At 36.1% G+C, this 21841-nt stretch overlaps 1 protein-coding gene across 1 annotated transcript; it reads left to right on the top strand.

Annotated features, from left to right (window-relative positions):
• Positions 1 to 2254: 2254 nt before the first annotated feature.
• On the top strand, positions 2255 to 3193 carry LOC109675292 (olfactory receptor 8C8-like). Its single transcript, XM_020152039.2, has one exon. The coding sequence runs from the start codon at positions 2255 to 2257 to the stop codon at positions 3191 to 3193; it is 939 nt and encodes a 312-aa protein (XP_020007628.2).
• Positions 3194 to 21841: the final 18648 nt, after the last annotated feature.

Here is a 21841-nt window from a genome sequence, read left to right as displayed (position 1 = left end):
ATGGTTAGTAACAGCAAAAGATAACAGATTTACTTAATCAAAGTTATACATGACACGGGAGCTTGTGAAAAAATCCAAACAATGGGGGAAACTCAGTTTATATGGTGAAATTGTATGAAAATATATAGTCATGTACAAATGTGATTGGATAAAAAATATCATCTAATGCACTAGGCTGAATGGGGGGAGCCAAGCAAAACCTGTCCTGATTCTTCTTGGCCCCTCTGTGTTACATTTCCTCCTCCTGGGTATAGGTCAGGACTCTTTTTGACATGAGTGTTTTATAATCTGCTAGCAGACACAGAAGGTGAGAAAATTTCTGTGTTTTCAGCTTTTATACAGAGAGGCAGGGAAGAGTTAGAATGGTATTTCTAGGCGTTATGGCTGGCTTACAGGAGAGGGATACTCTTTTCAGTGATTCATCTAGGGGAAGAGAAATTCTTCATTTTCATGGTCTTCTTAGGGAGAAAAGCAGAACATGAGGAGGAAGAGAAGGTCAGAAAAAGACTTATTTCTGAGCCCTTGCAGTATCTTTTAGTTCAACGTAATCAGTGTATCAAAGCACCATACTTAGTTAAATCATTTTCTGAGCCCCAATATTACCCAAGGGATATCTGAAAATATTTGGAGAAAGTTTTTTGTTGGTCAAAACTGGTGTGTGCATGTGTGCGTGTGTGTGAGTGTGTGATTGAGTGTGAGCGAGTTTGTGATTGAGTGTGATTGAATGTGTGTGAGTGTGTGTGATGAAAAGGGTAGTAGTGACATCTAAGGGGCAGGGGCCAGAGATGCTGTGCCACACGCACAGTATAGGACAGGACAGCAACAAAAACTTACCCAAATATCAGTAATGACATGGCTAAGAAACCTTGGTTTAGATGAATAAGGATGTGAAACATGGAGATGGGAAGTAGCACCTAGCAGGCTTTATTTATATGTCAGGCTCAGTTCTAATACTGTATGTGAATTAGCACATTTAATTCTAACAACAACACAATGAGAAAGCTCTTTTATTTTATTTTTGAGGTGCTGAGTTTGAACCCAGGGTCTTATATGTTAGACAAGAGCTCTACTCAACAACAGCCAGACCCCAGCCCTCTTTTATAAATCTGTCTCTGTCTCTCTGTCTCTCTCTATATATGTATATGTAATGGAAATTTAGAGAAATATGAATAATAAAGGGTCAGGGCAGTTTGGAAGTTGAAAAGTCTTGATTGAAAGTCACACTGATTTGAGAGCCTACTCTTATTCATTCAACCTCTTTGCTACAGCACTCATTTGTAGAGAGGAAATCTATTACCTAATGTTTATTAATGCAATCCCAGAGGATTGTATGACAGTACCTGAATTGGAAAGTGACTCTGACCCAGGATGTGCTTGTTGTAGTGCTATACAGGACTCTACAAATAGAGGGATGAAGGAGATCAGCTTCTACTCGGAGGACTGCATATTCCTAGTGGGAAACTAAATTGAGCAGAACTTTTGAGTCTCAAAGATCCAATGTTAGGTCTTTAGCACAGCATGAATCAAGGTTAGTAATTTCTACACTCTAGGGGCTCAGCCAACCAACCTGGGAGGAAATCATGCAGGAGACAGTAATTTTCTATTCTTTCAACCAATTTTCCTGGAATTATGGGGTATGGACAGATTCTGATTTGAGTGAGATCATGTTCTGGAGGCTCATATATAGTTAATGTTTTTCTTCCTGCAAGTGACAAGACCATCCTGGAGAAATTCTCAAATAGGAATCCTGGCATATACACCTGTGATGTCCTCTGGCCTATAGGTGGCAGATCTGTGGCTTATCACATCCTCCATCATGAGAAACTTGGCACCCTCAGGACTGCGAGGAGGAAGGGCTCTTGAGGTCCAGAGCAGTGAGGCCTCCAGGGGGAACAGAGGTGTGTATTGCACCATATTTTTCTTGAAAGTTTTCCTTCATATCCTAAACTATATAAATCATGGGTTTTGCAGAACATCACAGTTCTAATCTTTAGTGAAAACTGAAGAGAACAGAAGAAATGATGTTCTGTGAAATTGGATGTTTAGCCATATTTTACTGGACAGAGACACACATTGTGAGAGGGAGAAGGAGCAATGGGGATTCCTCAGGAATCAAATAGAGGAGTTTTGGTCTTTGGATACCTTGCTTTGTGTCTAAAGACAACCCTGACTTGGAAACCACAGGTCTAGCTCTCTCTGTGTCAGAGTGAGAGTTCCATTGCCAAAGTCACCTTCTACCCCTGTCCCATACAAGATGCAAATGGCTATGGAAAATGGTTCTTCAGTGACAGAGTTTATTCTTATGGGATTAACAGATCAACCTGAGTTCCAACTGCCCCTTTTTTTCCTGTTTTTGGTGAACTACATAGTCACTGTGGTGGGAAACTTGAGCTTAATGAATCTAATTTGCCTGAATTCACACCTTCACACTCCCATGTACTTTTTTCTCTTCAATCTGTCCTTCATTGATTTTTGTTATTCATTTGTCATTACTCCTAAAATGCTGATAGGCTTTGTTTCAGAGAGGAACATCATCTCTTTCAGTGGATGCATGACACAGCTATTTTTCTTCTGCTTTTTTGTTCACTCTGAGTGCTATGTGCTGACAGCCATGGCCTGTGATCGCTATGTGGCCATCTGTCAGCCACTGTTGTACACTGTCCGCATGTCCCCTAGGACCTGTTCTCTGTTGATGTCTGGTTCATATATGATGGGGTTTTCTGGTGCTCTCATCCATGCAGGGTGTATGATTAATGTTGTCTTTTGTGATTTCAACACCATCAATCACTACATGTGTGAAATATTCCCCCTCCTCCAGCTCTCCTGCAGCAGCACCTATGCTAATGAGCTTGTGACTTCTGTTGTTGTCAGTACAGTTATTATTTTATCTAGCTCTGTTATCTTAGTCTCATATGCTTTGGTTCTTTGTAATATCATTCATATATCATCAGCTAAGGGTTGGTCCAAAGCCATGAGCACCTGTGGATCTCACATAACAACTGTTGTCATATTCTATGTGTCTGGGCTACTAGCTCATATCAAGCCATCATCTACTGGAGCAGTGAGCCAGGGGAAATTTTTCTCAGTGGTTTACACTCTTCTGGTGCCCATGCTGAACCCCCTCATTTATAGCCTCAGAAACAAAGATGTCAAACTTGCTCTGAAGAGAACCCTGAAGAGAATCACAAACTGAGTGAACAAGTGGGCTACCTACTTTCACCATTGAATGGTCTTTCCATTTCTTCTCCTCCTTATCACTTTATTTTCATTATTTTTTTATCCTTCATTTTTCTTTCTACATCATTTGCAGGATTGTTCTGTGAGCCCTTTCCTCTTTTTCCATGAAATGTAACTTGTGGGCTTATTTTTAGATTTCAGCCACTCTTTATACCATTGTGGCTCCAACTTGGTCTGTTGGAGATAGACATGTCTATCTGTTAAGATAGACATGCTGGGCTTTTAACTTTTTTCTTTCTATATATAATACTGCTTGCCATTATTTCTTTTTTGCTTTTGCAAGATAAGTAAAGCCAGGGATTTAGATGCTTTCTTGAAATTTCATTTTTTTTCTTTTTTGAGACATTTTTGAAGATCAGTTTACTGATTCAAGGTGTTTATTACTTATAATTGCTTTAAAAGAGAGAAGGGAGGACAAAAATTGTGGCCAAGGTTAACTGTCTCCACAATTTTTCAGTCTTGATAAGAATGGTTTTCACTGTAGATTTTTGCCTTCATGTGTGTAATGGTACTCTGTGTATAATGGTGTACTATGTCCTTCCTTGGACTAAGGTTCAATTCTTATGAATATTTCAGGATGAATTAGCCTATTCCTCTGCCCAGGTTTCTTAAACCCCACTAGTAATAGCAATACATTGCTCAATTGATGTTTTGTTACAGATGGAACTAAAACAGTTACTGACTTGTCCCTTATCTGTGTATTGTACCTATGATTGTTTTAAAACATTACATGATGATATTGCTGGTTATAGAACACACATAATGTTAAAAACCTTTGTCTCCCTATGCATACTAAGATTACCTTTTGCAAAGAAAGATCTATTTTCTTCTTCTAAGAAGTAAACCTTAGCCCACTGGTAAAGCTACATGTATGCATATTATTCTGGTTTTGATCCATAGCTCCAAAATATATCCATATAAACGTATGTATGTGTATATACATATATATATATGAGTGTACTTTTAATTTAGGGCAGAAAGTTTGGACAACTGGAATTTTTTCTTTCAGTGTACAAATTTTATTGCTTTTTTGTTTCTTAGTAGAAAAAATTGACTTGAAGGCCCATACCATGTGTCACCATCTTCACGAAATCATGTTAAACACAATTCTCCTTGTGCTGTTTTCTGAATGAGGATGTGATTATGTGACTTGTTTAAGGCTACTGAGGTAATGATAACTAGCCAAATCTCAAACCCATTGTGAATTCTATGAAGAAGTGGAAAGAAATAAAGGAGAATTGTGAAGGAACAGAGCAAACTCTGAAGACTTCTTTCAGAATAAGTCCAAAAGCAGGAAATTGATGGGATGATGGCTTCATCCAAGATTCCTATTGCAGAAAGGTAATGTCCAAGGCTTTGATGCCCAACTAGAACAATGCATGTGTCCCTACAGAAGTCTGGTTTTGAAAAACATAAACAAGGTGAGCTACAAAGCCAAATACTATCTTCTTTCTTTTGTAATAGTGATCATTTTCCTGAGATAGTAAGGCTGAGGTTTTGGGGGTGAGACTTTCTAATGAGGCATGCCACTATTTGCATGGTAGACTATGTATGCTAACAAGCCTATTATATATTATATCATTATGTGCAGATGTAAAATGAATTGTTCTTCATAAAAATAATAGAAAATTGTGCTCCAAATTTTTCCTATTATGTATATTGCACAGACGATACACTGTCTGTGGTTCATCACTACCTTGAACCGCAGGGCAGATGCTGCTTTGTAGATATGTACCAATTAGGGGACAATGGTCCATTACCACTAAAATTTTTATATTTGTATGAAAATTGTGATTTTTTTCACATCCTAAAACATTAGTTTTAAGAGTACAATTAGAAAATAATAATGTCAGTTAAAGACTTTTATCCAATCTGATGCAAATACTGCTATTATAGCACTGTTACAGATTTATAATTATAATAATAGCCTTACTATTATTATGTTTAAAATATAATTTCTGAAGCAAAGTCTGATGTTTAGTGTCTACTTCTGGTTTTTATACCCATTATTGCATATTTAAACAGAGTTCTTAAAATTGTTTGATATGAAATTTAATCTGAACCACGTTTTGATAGATAGCATGCTTATTGAAGACATATAATGAGGCATATAACATTCATTTCTATAAAGCCTTGGTACTTAACCAAAAAGTTAAGGGTGAGTCATTGGCAAGAGGATATAATGTGTGTTCTGAGCACAATATTGTAGTCAGCAGCACTCTCTGGGGAGGAGTGAATCACACAATGGAATGGTTCGGTTTTGTGAAGTCAATAGACTTGTTGTACAGGTAAATTGCTTGTATTGACCTGGTAAATCTAATTGATTTAACTTTTAAAGTAAATCCATATTTAATAACATTTATAACTAAAAGTACTTAAATCAGAGACTAGGATTTTAAAAACTGAATATGATAAGTAAATTATGTACAAACTATTTTGAAACATGTAATATTCATATGAAGTTTAAAATATGAAAAACTTAGTATTTTGATGCCCATGGAATGGTGGTGCCTGTTTCTCCACCCATTTCATTCTGTCACCACAAGAAATTGAAGTCGTCAGATTCTTCATTTTACATGTCACCAACACTGACTTATTTCTTATTGTTGAAAGATCTTGTTTTTCTTTTTTGGCAGTACATGGCCTGAATTCAGGGCCTACAGTTTTGCTAGGCAGGGGCTTTACCACTTGAATCACATCTCCAGCCCTTTTATGAAAGGTTTTTTAGGTAGTTCTTTTCATATTCTTTCTTCTTCAAGAATAAAGACAAGGAAAAGGGTTTTCAACCCTTGCATATCAGACTGAATGGTAAATGGGTCAGGATAAAGGTACTGAGTACGGGCAGTCAGGTATCACATGGTAACACTGGAAATTCCATCTGGCCCTTCTGGCTGATTGAAACCTAGGGAGGGATCTGGGGAGGTCATGAGTAAGGAGCTGTCATGGGACAGCAAACCATGGCTTTGGGATAAGCAAGAGCAATGGGACAAAATGGCATACCTACTTCATTCTAACAACCCAAGCAGAGTCACTCTAACACCCAGACAGCAGCTGCAGCAGTCACAGGTAGAGGGGAAAAGAGCCCACTGGGGATCAGACCCTTGGGCTGCTGGTGTTTCAGAAGTCCAAGGAGCACAGTGCTCAGCCTTAGGTGCTGCTTCTGTGGGGAGGGAGGCCAGGCCAGGAATCACGACACTCACCTCTCCAGGTAGAAGCCCCAACCTCTGTCTCCTCAGGACAGAGATTTCTCTCCTTTTCTAGATGACATAGTCTTTTTGTTGCACCTGAGATAGGTGCAGTGCGATTATTACAGTGTGTGCACATTTTCTGTAAATTAGGGGTCCTTTGTTATTTTGAAATTCTTGAAATGAAAACACAAAATTGATTCTAATTTGCATCAAAGTTGAATGGGTCAGTGAAAGACAAGAGCACTTACTTTATTTAAATTGAATTTAATTTCAAATTTCTAAATTTTCATAAAATTGGTTTAGAGGTGAACACATTTTTAAATTAAACATACAAGTCTGATAAAGAAGAATTTTTCTTTCTATGTCTATAGAACAGAGGTTAGAATAATAGTTACCAGATGTTAGGCAAGAGGGAAGAGAAGGACAGGGAGATGTTGATCAAAAAGTACAAAGTTTTAGTTAGAAGAAATAAATTTTAATTTATTACACAATATGGTAATTATAGTCAATAACCATGTGTTATATATTTTAAATTTGCTAAGAGTAGATTTTAAGCACCATAAATAACGAAAAGTATGTAAGATGATGGCCATGTCAATTTAATTCTTTAACTGCTCCACAATGGCTATCTGCATAACAACATCACATTGTATCCCACAAATATATATGCAATTATGTTTTTCAATTAAGAATTAAACTTAAATAAAATACAATTTTAGTATACACAACTTCTCATTCATGGTGAGTACAAAAGAGTTTTGAGGCTTTATAATTGAAAATTCTTGACTAAGAATTACAACAGCTTTTTCAAACACAAAGCTTCATATTAAAGTTAAGATCCAGAAACAAGTATATGTTTTCCATAGTTATTTCTAAATATATTTTTTGACTATTATCTAATAAAAAGAAAATTCTTTTATCTCTTTGACGGTGTTTTTGAGTTTTGAATAATTTATATTAAGATAGTGTACATTATACATCTTTTTTCTGATTTTAACATCAAATGAAACATAATCCTTAGAAGGTCATAAAACATATATTACCTGTTTAATGAATAATATAAATTTCTATGTAATAACAAGTGAGCTCATAACAGAGAGTAGTGCAGAAATTTTATCCAGTAGCTTTTGCTAACAGCAATAACTTAATCCCAAATAACATATTATGTAGGATATTTAATGAAATTTGTTTTCAAAGATTATTAGAATGTCAGTGACCCACATTGTGTAGTTATCTTTTAGGTGAATGTCTTTAGCTACCCTGTCTTCAAGATTTTTTTTCTATCTCCTTTGCTTTCTAGCTCAATTATGTAATCTCTGTATTGCCTGACTATGAGTGATGGGTCTCTGAAGCACTGATAAGTTTATTCCAATCTTTTCTTCACTGTATTTTATTTTGGATAGTTTCTTTTGCTACTCATGTTCACTCATTTCTTCTGCAATGTCTGGTCCACTGTTAATTCAGTTCATTGTATTCTTTTTAAAATATGAACTTTGATTCTTGAAATTGATTAAGGCAAAAAGGAACATAGTGGAGATAGTACTGAGAACTGAATATAATATGCATCCAGTTCCCCCTATTGTTATCTTATAGTAGTGTATATACATTTGTCATAATTAAATAAATTATATTGACACATTGTTACTAATGTCTGTTCATTATTCTGATTTCTTTAATTTTTGCCTAGGATCCTTTTCCTGTTCCAGGTTTCCATCCAGGTTCATATTTCATGTAGGGGCAATGTCTTAAGTTCATCTTGGGTTCTAGTTTCTCAACTATGCATATTTTGGATTACATTGACAGCTCTGTGAAGTAGTCTGGGTATTTATTTATTTTGTAGAATGTCCCTCAAAATTAGGATTTCTTATGTTTATATTATGATTATACTGGGGTTATGTGATTTGGTATTCAGGATGTTTTTCACTTCAGGTGTTAAATTTGCCATATCTAAAAGATTAATTTAGGTCTGCTCATATCCTAATGTCTGTTCTTAAAATGGAGGTTTTTTTTTCTTCAATATAGAATATATACTGACAATAGCTCTTATTTGTTCCTGTCTTTTAATTTAAAACATGGGTATGTTTTCACATACTGATTTTTAATGATTAGAATTTCCTGCTTCTTTATATAACTTGTTTAAACAAGTTTTGAGTTAGGTTTCATGTTATTTGAAATAAAATTGACCATATTTTAAATTGAAATTACTCATTTATAGATTGCCTTTGTAAAAAATGAGAAGAGATTGAGACTTGGTCATCATGATAAAAACACAAACTCCTTGTAGTATTTGGCAGGACTCAAAAAACAAAAGCTTATATGGGAAGACATGAATGACTGTTTTATATGATTGTTGTTTCCAAGGTTGTCTTGCTCTGCTTGTGTCAACATCAAAGAATTTTCTAGGTTTTAGAAGTACATTCACTATTATCCAGAATATACTGCTCAGAAACATTCGCATTCAACCCTGTGTAAAATTACTCTCATTTTTCTCAGAATTATGCTTCTGAAGTTCTCTGCAGTGGTCTGCTTGGACTAAGTGAATTTAGTGTAAGAGATCAGAGGTGTGTTATTACAAAGACATCTTGATAGACTTATTGAAAACTATGTTTCTTAAAACACTGAGTTATATGAATATTTATATAAACAACTTGTATAAATAAATGTAAAAATTAATGGAAAAATTTTAGTTTTATTTCATGAAGCTCAATTTATACATTATAAAATGAATAAATTTGAGGTATGAAGACTGATTACCTTTTATATATGTGTGCACTCATATAATCATCCTCCTGAACAAGATATTAAACACTCCCTTTACCAAGCAAGATGTTCCTTTCACATGTCCCTTTCAGTCATTTGCAACTTTCATCAACCATCAGAGTGAAATAATGTCATAATTTCTATCACTTTAGAGTATTTTGTTTTTTCTTTAAAATCTATTAATAAAACCATACTGTTTATCCTGCTTTATATCTGACTCCTTTTCTTTGACATAAGACTCTTTGGGTTTTTCCATGGTAGAGAATATTTCAGAGTAGTGTTTCTTGAGGAGAATCCAGTGAGTGTATATTCGGTAACTTTTCCCTGCTTCTTTCATTGGAGATTTAACTACTATGAATAAAATTACTGTAAATATTTGTACAGAATATTTCTTTTGGACTTATACAGTTATTTCTTTTGACATATGTAAAATATATCATCTATTCTACTAAGATATACATGCAGAATTTCTGCGTCATGGCTGTGTGTATGTGACTTAATTGGAAAACTCTAATATTTCCCCAAGAGTATTTGTATAATTTTCTTCCAATAAAAGTAGAGGTTCAGTTCCCTATCTGTGTATACACTTGGCATTGTCAGTCTTATTCATTTTAGTCATTCTATATATAAAATTTTATGCCATTGAACTTTGTACTCACGTTTTCCTTAGAACAAATAGTACTCACACAACTTTCATCAAATCTGTTAATATTTATGGCTCAGAAGCTTCACAGAAAGAAAAATTTAAGTATTTACCACTTTTATGCTTACACAGAAAGAAATAATACCTTCTTTGTTTGAAGATGACATAGTAGTTTGGAAAATCCTAGTAAATAAATAGGAACCCCCAAAATAACTCCTGTAATGAAATGACTAAGTAAAAAGACATGGGATACAAGGTTATCATGTGAAAGCCAGTTTCTTCTTACATATGAGCTTTGACCAATTGGAATTTGAAATTCAGAACACAATGTCCTTGATATTTGCACAGGAAAAAGGAAGAAAAGAGAGAGGGGAGAATAGGGAGAAATGGAGGGAGAAGGGAAACATGAAAAAAAGGAAGGAAGGAAAGCAGAAAATCTAGCTGTAAGTCTAGCAAAACATGTATAGGGTAAAATTTTACATGGGTAAAACTAGAAAATTCTGATAAAGGTAATCAAAAGGTGTACTAAATGGAGATGTTTTATGTTCAAGAATTGTAAGAGATTATGTTAAGATATTACTTCTTCCCAATCTGATGTAGTCATTTCAAGTAATCTCAACCCAAATTCCAAAAAATTATGTTGTGGGTAGGAACAAAATTATTCTAAATTTTATAAGAGCAGTAACTTCCTGTATAAACTTCCTGGAATAAAATTAGAAATCAACAGGAGAATCTCCAAAAATACTCTAAATACATGGAGAATAAACAATTCACTTTTGAACATTCACTGGGTCATTAGTGAAATAAGGGGAAAAAATTCTTAGAAGCAAATTAACTTTTCAGAAACTTTGGGACACAATGAAAGCAGTGCTACGAGCAAAGTTTATAGCCATGAGTGCCCACATTTAAGAAATCAGAGTAATTTCAAATAAATAATCCTGCATCTGAAACTCTTTAAAGAGGAAAAACAAGTCAAACCTAAAAGCAGAAGATGGAAAGAAATTATGAAGATCAGGACAGAAATTAATGCAATTGAGACTAAAAGAAGAATACAAAGAATCAATGAAAGAAAAACTGGTGTCTTTGAAGAACCCACAAAACTTTACACAAATTGACAAATTAACCTTTACACAGATTGACAAACCTTTAGCCAAATTAACCAAAAGAAAAAAGTAGAAGACAAAAATTAACAGAATTATAGATGAGAAAGGGGCCATCACAACAAATACCAAAAAAACTCAGATGAGCATTAGAGAATACGCCAAAAAACTATATTGTAATAGACTGGATATTCTAGAAGAAATGAGTACATTTCTATATGCATATGACCTAATAAAATTGAACCACGAGAATATAAACCACCGAAGTAGATAAATAACAAATAATGAATTTGAAGCAGTAAAAGTCTCCTAACAAGGAAAAGCCCAGGATCAGATAGATTCACTGCTAAATTCTACCAAAGTTTTAAAGGAGAAGTAACATCCATTTTCCTCAACCTATTACATAAAAAAGAAAGAGAAGGAATACTACCAAACTCATTGTATGAAACCAGAACTACCTTGATTAAAAAACTGGAAAAGGACATGACAAAACCAGAGAAAATTACTGCTCATTTTTCCTTTTGAGCAAAGTTGCAAAATTTCTCAACAAAATACAAACCAAATTCAACATCACATTTAAAAAAAGCAAAGGATCACTATGACCAAGTTGGTTTCAGAGAGGCAGAAGGATTAGAAGCATCCACAATTTTGACTTACTGGGAGTCAGGTAAAACAGTAGACACTAAATTCTGAAGAGTGAAGAAAAGGGAAGAGTGATGAGAGTAACTAAAGAGGTAGGAGGTTGATAGAAAACTTTGAGAAATCAAGGCAAAAGAAAAAGAGCAAACAGTTTCAAGCCTTTCTCCTGCTTCTGGGAAGGAGGAGGAAAGGTGAAGATGCCATCACAAGATAAAACAGATGGCCCTGGTGATAGACTGCCAATACTAGCTGTAAGATAAGCCCATGCCTCTGTAAGCCTTAAACCCACTGTGGGTATTTGTGAGGTAATGATTGGTGCAGTGTGAAATTCTAGCCTTGGTGAAGAAAATTCTGTCACTCTCTTTAACTTGGAGGGTAGTAGCAAGGCACCTTCTTGAGAGATTGTTTTAGGCCAATAATCTGAGAACCTGAAGACAAGGAACCTTCATGGCTCAGGGAGACTATGAATACCCTGTCAGAGAGTCTGAGTGGAAGATGGCTATGAGAGGTGGTCAAGGAGAGGGAGAAAGTTTGACATGGCCCTGCAAAAAATGGACACTGGAGAAGGGTACTGGTAGTGTAGGGTGCCATGGTAGCCAAAGACCTCATCCTCCTTGCCCAGGAATGATTCCCATCAGCTGAGGCTGGGATGGAAACAAATCACCGAGTCTGTGGTGGGTGGCTTAATTGTCATCCTCCGGAGCCTGTTTCCTGGCTGTGTGTTGGGTGGTTCTGAGCCTTTGCCCAAACTTGCTGAATTGTATAAATCCAGTCTCTTCCATCTATGTAGAGAAGTGATCTGTTGATCAGTGCCTGAAAGCACTGAGGCTTCCCACTGGAACATCATTTTGTTGTGTATTTCTGGTCAGTAAGAATGAAGGACCCAAGTGAAAATCATAGGAATTATGAAACTTCCACAGCATCCTTTTGAAAAAGTGAGGTGAACTTCTAGACATGGTCTGTAAGCACTGAGACCAGAAGGCAGAGTGAAGTGGTCCCTCAGCTCTCCCACAATGTGTGCAGAACTCACTGCTCTGTTTTATTCTTCCCATCCCCAACTCTCTGATATATTTAGGGGTCATCTGAGTGCTGGTATACTTACTATCTCCCAGTACACAAAGAAGGGTAGTTTCTATGGTGAAATCAATCCAGAAGTCGACAACTGACCTTTCTAAAAGAGATTCCAAGTAGTTTTCCTTGATCTTAGCAGTGCTGGGGATCAGGCCCAGTGTGCAGAGCACTTGGTGAATGCTTAGCCATACCTCCCAGTGCAGGGAGGAGACATAGCATCTCAGCTCAGACACTACACTGTCCTACCTAATCACTGAGACCATTTCAACTGAAAGACCAGACATGATTAAGATTTCCTTCCAGAAACTTGGCCTCAAATGCATAAATCCCAATGTGAAACACAAATAATTTGAAAACAGGTCAACAAGTTCCCTCCAAAAGTCAACAACTCTGCAATATAGGACTTGAATGATAATGAAGTGCATGAAATTTCAAACAATGAACTCAAAAGAACAAGGATAAGAATGGTGGAACAAAATTAAAGAGGCCAAATAAAATCACTTGAATGAACTCAAAGAGAATACAAGTAGACAGATGAATGAACTCAAAAAATCAGCTCAATAAAATAAGGAAAACAATTCAGCATATGAAGGAGGAATTCAGTAAAGATGTAGAAATCCAAAGAGAACAAATCTAAATCCTGGAAATAAAATGCTCAATGACCCAAATAAAAACCTCACTTAAAAGCCTTATATATGGAATGGGACAAGTTGAAAATAGAGTACCAGGGATTGAAGATAAATTAGAGGCATTTGATCAATCAGGCAAAGACAAAGAAAAATTCCTAAGAAACGTGGATGGAACATGCAAGACCTCTGGGACAACATCAAAAGACCAAATTTATAAGTCACTGATATAGAAGAATGAAAAGAGATGCAAGATAAAAGCATAGAAGACAAGTTTAATTAATAGCATAAAACGTTCCCAATCTTGAGAAAAAGAGAGTCATCCAGGTATAGGAGGCTTTCAGAACCCCTTAAAGGCAAGACCATGATAGAAACACCTCTGGAAATACTAACATTCAAGCACTAACTATATATAACAAAGAAAGAATATTGAAAGCTGCAAGAGGGAAGCAAAAAGTCACATATAAAGGCAAATCCAGAACAGAACATTTTGAAACAGAAATACTAAACATGAGGAGGGCATGGGATAATATATTTCAATCCCTCAAAAAAAAATCTGTCAACCTAGATTGAAATATCTAACAAAGCTGTCCTTTGTAATTGAAGGAGAAATAAAAAAAATGTACAATAAACAAAAACTAAAGGAATTCATGACCACTAAATCAACACTACAGAAGATATTTAGAGGAATCCTACACACAAAAAAGGAAGATTAATGCAATTAAGAAAATCCAGTAAAGAGCTTTGGAACTGGTAGAGGAAAGCACAGGGGGAAACCCTTGAAGATATAGTCACAGGTAATGCTTTCCTGAATAGAACCATGGTTGTCCAGAGAATAAGAATACGAATTGAATAATGAGATTGCATCAAATTGAAAAGCTTCTGTACAACAAAGGAAACAATTTCCAAAATGATGGAGGAGGGATATTCAAGTATAGTATGATATATTTGAGATATTGTAAGAATTTTTGTAAATGCTGCAATGTACCCCCAGCATAATGATAATAATAAAAAAATTCCAGAATTAACAGAAACTCCACAGAATTTGAGAAAATCTTTGTCATTTATTCATTAAAGAACAAGTTATCAAAATATATAAATAGCCACAAAAATTGGCCACCAAAGGAATAAATAACTCAGTTAACAAATGTGCAAATAAATTGGAAAATTTTCAAAAGAAGAAATAAATAAAATGGCTAAGAAATATATGCAGAAATGTTTTACATCTTTGGGATTCCATCTCATCCCAGTCAGAATAGATATTATCAGGAAGACAAAGAAAAAATGCTGGTGAGGATGTGAGGAAAAAGAGATCCTTTTACATTGTTGGTAGGAATATAAACTAGTGTAGTACTATGGAAGTCAATACTGAGGTTCATGAATGTAAAACTGATAGTTTGCTTGTGGGCACAGGTGGGAAAAGGAGAGTGAAAAGAATGGGTAGGAGATGAACATGCTCAAAGTACTTTAAACACTGTATGAAAATGGAACAATAAAGACTGTTGAATTTGTTCCAAGGAGAAGGAAGGGGGGTGGTCAGGACGACTGATAGAGGGGATGGTTTTGATTGGGGTACATTATGCAAATATATGAAAACATCATAATGAAACCCCTTTGTACAAAAAACACATGATTATAAAAAGGAAAAAAGAAAATACAAGAAAGAACAAATCACAGTAAATCAGTAGATTAGCAAATGGGAATTAGAAAAGAAGCAAAAATCACAAAACAAAATAAGACCAGGAAATACAGCATGCCTTTCAATATTATCACCGAATGGTCTCAATTCTCTAATCAAAACACATAGATTGGCTAGTCTGAATTAAAAACAAAATGTGACCATTGGTTGCCTACCAGAAATATATCGCACTGACAAAGACAAATATTGGCTTAGGGTAAAAGGTTGGAAAATGGTTTTCTAAGCAAATAGACTCTGAAAATAGCAGGAGTACCTATACTCATTTCTGATAAAGTGGACTTCAAATCAAAATTAGAAGAGACAAAGAAGGCTATTTCATATTAATAAGGGGAACCGTTCATCAAGAGGAGATAATTGATAAAATATATACACCAAGGGTTAGTTTACATAATTTTTTTAAACAAAAAACACTACTGGACTTATTATAAGCAGGAGGAGGTCAAAGAAGAGGGTGAAGGAGGGTGAATGTGATTATGTGCTTTGTATACTTGCAAAAAATAGAACGATAGAATCTGTTGTTTTAAGAAGGGGGAAGGGAAGATGAGGGAAAATGATGGCGAGGGTGAGTCTAAAACAGGCACATCGTAAGCACATGTGGAATTGTCACAATTAAATCCCTGTGTACAACTATTATAAGATAATACAAAACTTCAGGAAGAATCTACGAAAGTGTCATAGGTACACCATAGAATATTCAACTATAAAGAATAATGAATTTATGCAGGAAAATGGATGAAACTGGAAGTTATGTTGAGTGAGATAAGCAAAGCTCAAAGTTCTGAATAGGGCATGTTTTTGCTCATATATAGAATCCAGACCTAAAATGATGAAGATATTGACAATAAAAATAATAGTGGGGGACTTCTGGGGGATCAGAGGGAGGGGAAGGGAAAGAAAGGACACTGAGGGATGAAGATGATCCAAGTATGATACACACACACACACACAAGCACATATGTGTATATATATATATATATATATATATACATATGTGAGAGTATATATATATACACTGTTTGAAAATGGGGGGAGGGCACTAACAAAATATAACAGAGGGCATGAACCTGTTCAAAGTAAACTGTACACATCTATGGAATTATTACAATGAAACACTCTTGTCCTATTAGTGTATGTTAGTTAAAATAGTTAAAAAACTTGGAGGAAGATAGGGAGAGGAGTTGGGAAATGGGTCAAAAGAGAGTTCAATCTTTAAATCTCCAACTTTCATTGTAGGAGCTCAGCAGTAAAGTTTAAGTTGATGCATTAAGTAGCAGAAGCATAAGGTAATTATTACATGATGGTATGTGCAGAATAAGGTAAAGAAAAGTCATTAAAGTGATTTTACTCAGGAGAAGGAAAGCAGGGGCAGGGAATACTTGCTTTTTATTATAAGCTTTTCTGAGTAATTTAAGTTTTAAAAAAGTTTGTGCATTGGTTTGATGAAAATATAAAAGATAAAAGAAAGAAAGCAGTAAAAAGGCTGGGCATGGTGGAACAATCTTCTGTAATCCTAGCTTGTTGGGAGGTAGAGTTTGGGAGAATCATAGTGTGAGGACAGCCTGGACAAAACAAAAACAAACTCACCAAAAAGTAGTATTAAAATAAAAATAGCAAGGAGTTCACAAGACCGCACCTCAACTATTAAAAACCTGAGTGTGTTGGCATGCACTTTCTTCTTTTTTTTTTTCCTTTTTCTTTTATTATTCGTATGTGCATACAAGGCTTGGTTCATTTCTCCCCCCTGCCCCCACCCCCTCCCTTACCACCCACTCCGCCCCCTTCCTCTCCCCCCCCAATACCCAGCAGAAACTATTTTGCCCTTATTTCTAATTTTGTTGTAGAGAGAGTATAAGCAATAACAGGAAGGGACAAGGGTTTTTGCTGGTTGAGATAAGGGATAGCTATACAGGGCATTGACTCACATTGATTTCCTGTGCGTGGGTGTTACCTTCTAGGCTAATTCTTTTTGATCTAACCTTTTCTCTAGTACCTGTTCCCCTTTTCCTATTGGCCTCAGTTGCTTTTAAGGTATCTGCTTTAGTCTCTCTGCGTTAAGGGCAACAAATGCTAGCTAGTTTTTTAGGTGTCTTACCTATCCTCACCCCTCCCTTGTGTGCTCTCGCTTTTATCATGTGCTCATAGTCCAATCCCCTTGTTGTGTTTGCCCTTGATCTAATGTCCACATATGACGGAGAACATACGATTTTTGGTCTTTTGGGCCAGGCTAACCTCACTCAGAATGATGTTCTCCAATTCCATCCATTTACCAGCGAATGATAACATTTCATTCTTCTTCATGGCTGCATAAAATTCCATTGTGTATAGATACCACATTTTCTTAATCCATTCATCAGTGGTGGGGCATCTTGGCTGTTTCCATAACTTGGCTATTGTGAATAGTGCCGCAATAAACATGGGTGTGCAGGTGCCTCTGGAGTAACCTGTGTCACAGTCTTTTGGGTATATCCCCAAGAGCGGTATTGGCATGCACTTTCAATCCCAGCTAGTAAAAAAAGAAAATAAAAATCATTTGTACAAACAGAATATTTTATTCCAGTATAGAATGATGGCTCAACACAGGCAAATAAATAAAACAAAATAAAATGCATAAATAGAGTAATAGACTAAAAATCACATGCTCATTTCCATAGATTCAGAAAAAGACTTTGAGAAAATTCAACATGTCTACATGTTGAAAACACTGAAGAAACAAGGAAAATAGCAGGAACATACCTCACCATAGCTTAGGATAAATATGATAACTCTATAGCCAACATTGTCTTAAATAGGGGAAAATAGAACCATTTCCTCTAAAGTCAGAAAGAAGACAAAGGTGTCTACTGTTCCCACTTAGTTAATAGAGTATTAGAATACATATCCAGAGCTATAAGCCAATAGAAAGAAATAAAATGGATACAAATAGGAAAAGAAGTCATATTATCCCAATCTGCATATGATATGACCCATTACACAAAACACCCTAAAGATTCCACAAAAACCACTTAGATCACACAAACACTTTCAACAATGTAGCAAGATACTTCAACACTTAACAAATCAATAGTTTTTCTATGTAACAATAATGAACAGACTGAGAAAAAAAATCAGGAAGACAATCCAGTTCACAGTAGCCTCAAAAAAATTAAATATTTAGGAATAAATCTTACCAATGAGGTACAAGACCTGTACAATAAAAATTGTATTTCTGGTGAGAATACAGTCATCCATTTGCATAAGGGACTACCATGACTGATGACAGGGGCTGTGCTATGATTTGTACAACACAGCTTTCCTTTACATTGAGGGGAATGCCATGATTGGTGTGAAAATCTTGTCGCACCCCTTTTCTGGTTATATAAGTAGGCTATTTGGCAATACAGAGCAAAAAAAGCAATGCTGGAGGTATCACAATACCTGACTTCAAACTATACCACAGAGTCATAGTAATGAAAACAACAGGGTACTGGGACAAAAACAGACATGAAGACAAGAGGAACAGAATAGAGGACCTGGATATGAATCCACACAGTTCTGCCTACCTTATTCTTGACAAAGGCTCCAACAATATAAAATGGAGAAAAGACTGACTCTTTAACAAATGTTGCTGAAAAAAGTGGATATCTGCCTGTAGAAAACTGAAACTAGATCCATGCCTATCACCCTTAACTAGTATCAACACAAAGTGGATCAAGGACCTTAGTATCAGACCCAAAACTCTGAAGTTTATACAGGAAAGAGCAGGGAATACTCTGGAAGCAATAGGTATAGGCAAGGACTTCCTCAATAGAATCCCAGCAGCTCAGCAACTAAATGAAAGGATGGAAAAATGGGACTACAAAATTAAAAAGCTTCTGCACAACAAAAGAAATGGTCTCTAAAGTGAAGAAATCACCCACAGATTGGGAGAAAATACTTGCTAGCTATACATCAGACAATAGACTGATAACCAGAATATACAGGGAGTTCAAAAAACTAAAATCCCCCCAAATCAATGAACCAATGAAGAAGTTGGCAACTGAACTAAACAGACCTTTTTCAAAAGAGGAAGTCCAAATGGCTAAAAGACACATGAAAAACTTCTCACCATCCCTGGTCATATAGGAAATGCAAATCAAAACCACAGTAAGGTTCCACCTCATTCCTGTTAGAATTGCTACCATAAAGAGCATCAACAACATATATTGGTGAGGATGCAGGGAAAAAGTTACCCTTATACACTGCTGGTGTGAATGTAAGGTTGTACAACAACTATGGAAAACATTACAGAGGCTCCTTTAAAAACTAAACATAGATCTGCCATATGATCCTGCAATCCCACTCCTAGGGATATACCCAAAGGAATGCAACTCAGGTTATTACAAAGGCACCTGCACACCCATGTTTATTGCAGCACTAGTCACAATAGCCAAGCTATGGAAACAGCCAAGATGCCCAACTCCTGATGAATGAATCAAGAAAATGTGGTATTTATGTACAATGGAATTTTACTCAGCCACAAAGAAGAATGAAATTTTGTCATTCACAAGTAAATGGATGGAACTGGAGAACATCATCTTGATACTCAATATGAGTTGGTGGCTGTTGTGAATGCTTGAATTAAAGAGAAAATTGTTTTATAAATGTATTAGTGAGGTGATTCAAGATGGCTACTAGGGTGCAGAAGCAGAGGGTGTGAGCTCCATGAATCAAAAACCTTACTGAGACACTGGAACAACACTTGGCAGAAATAAAGCACCAAGGAGAATCAAAACTCTGACATCCTAAACTTGTAGCACTGAGAAAACAGGAGGGCTGCCGCCACTGCCAGAAGCCAGCTTCAAACCTGCTTGGGAGACATTCAGTAGATAAAACTTGCAAGTGCTAAGCGTCACATGGTATTCCCCCAGCCAACCCTGGGTTAAACCGGCATAGCCTCTTGTGAAGACTGACGCCTCCACAAAAAAAAAACCCAAAAAACAAAAAAACTGAATAATCAACAAACTGAAAACTATTACACAGCAGAGGGGGCAGGAAACTGAAAGTGCACCAGAGAAGGGAGGAGGGACAAGGAGCTGATCTCCAACCAAATTTTCAGTAAACAAATGCTGAAAAGGCAGGATAGCCAACAGCAGGTGGTTGATAAGCCACTGCCTGAAATAGGGCAGATAGCAGTCCACAAAGCTCTTCTCCTGAGCCAGTGAGCAACATCCAAAGTCAAATAGCCCTGCAAAATTGAAAAACAAATAGCAAACCATCACAAGACACTGACAGCAGGATGCTGGCTGACGGATCACTGACCTTGCCTCAGAGAAAGGGGTGAGGGAAAGAAACAAGGCCCCAGGAAACAAGCACAGTGAAAACCTAACTCAAGGCAGGACAGCCTGGTGGGCTACAGAGCTGATTCCAGAACCCGAGGCCAACATACAAACTTAAACTGCCATACCTTATTGAGGCAGGAGCTGACAAAGCAGCTGTTGATGAAAGACAGAAGGAAAATAAAACTAAGACTGAAATTCTATTGTTCCTGAACCTGGAATTTTTGTTTGTTTGTTTGTTTGTTTTGTCTCTTGTTTGTTTGTACTTGTTTGTTCATCTCTCCCCATTGATTTCTCTGGGTTTCTTTTTCTGTTGCTCTTTTACTATTGTGAATTAGTAACACTAAATTACACCCAGACAAAGGACAGAAATAGCATATACACACTTAGCTAAAAACCCAATACAGCCTCAAAACAAAGTTAAACCAAGGGAAAGAAAATAGGTGACTGAAACTACCTACTAGCCTATCAAGAACATAGTTGTACAGTACCAAGTGGAGTGATGGGAAGATGAAAAAGGAAAGGAAACCATTTTTCCCCCCAAAATAATTTAATACAGGATTCAGAGGGAAATAAAGAAGACAAATACCCACTTCCAGATTCCAATAAAGCAAAGATAAACAATGCCAAGGAACCCAATTATGCCCACAAGAACACCCTCAAAGAAGAAATCCTGCAAGTAATCACTGAGAATTTCATAGAGATGTTACTAGACATGGTTAATCAAAATGTACAAGAGGCACTCAAGAAATTTCAAGACACCAAAAATAAAGAATAAGAGAAGACACAGAAATAAATAAATGAACTCATAGGAGCCCTAACTAAACACCAAAGTGAAACAGAGAACACTATAAAAAGAGAAATAAATGAATTAAAGACAAAAATAGACAATATTAAAGAGGAAGTGACCCATGATATGGAAAACGTCAGAAAAAAGAATGAAGCAGAAATACAAAACACAATAAAAGGCCACTCCAGCAGACTAGAACAAGCAGAAGACAGAATCTCAGAATATAAAGAGGAAATTAAAGGAAAAACTGAAGTGGCATTAGTCAAATAACTGAAGCCCTGTGTAAGAAATATGCAAGAACTCACTGACTCCATCAAAAGACCAAACCTGAGATTCATGGGCATTGAAGAAGAAAAGAGGTGCAAGCAAAATGGATTCATAATATATTCAACAAAATAATAACAGAAAACATCCCAAATCTAGAGAAAGCTATGCCCATTCAGGTACAGGAAGCCTCCAGTACACCAAACAGACTTGACCAAAATAGAACTACCCCATGACATGTTATTAAAACAACAAGCACAGAAAATAGAGAAAGAACATTGAAGGCTGTAAGAGAGAAAAAAGAAATACCATACAAAGGTAAACCCACCAGAACCACAGCAGATTTCTCAACAGAAACCTTAAAAGCAAGAAGGGCAAGGAGTGAGGTATTCTGGGCACTGAATGAAAATAACTTCAACCCTAGGATACTCTACCCAGCAAAACTATCATGCAAAATAGATGGAGCAAGAAATTCTTCCATGATAAGCAGGAACTAAAACAATGTATGACCACCAAGCCAGCATGACAAA

The sequence above is a fragment of the Castor canadensis genome, chromosome 2 (genome assembly GCF_047511655.1).
Source record: "Castor canadensis chromosome 2, mCasCan1.hap1v2, whole genome shotgun sequence".
Classification (NCBI taxonomy): Eukaryota; Metazoa; Chordata; class Mammalia; order Rodentia; family Castoridae; genus Castor; species Castor canadensis.
This window is presented reverse-complemented; position numbering and strand designations above follow the sequence as displayed.

What these genes read in the sequence shown, in the direction of transcription:
- LOC109675292 (XM_020152039.2), top strand. Translation starts at nt 2,255, where the DNA reads ATGCAAATGGCTATGGAAAATGGTTCTTCAGTGACAGAGTTTATTCTT.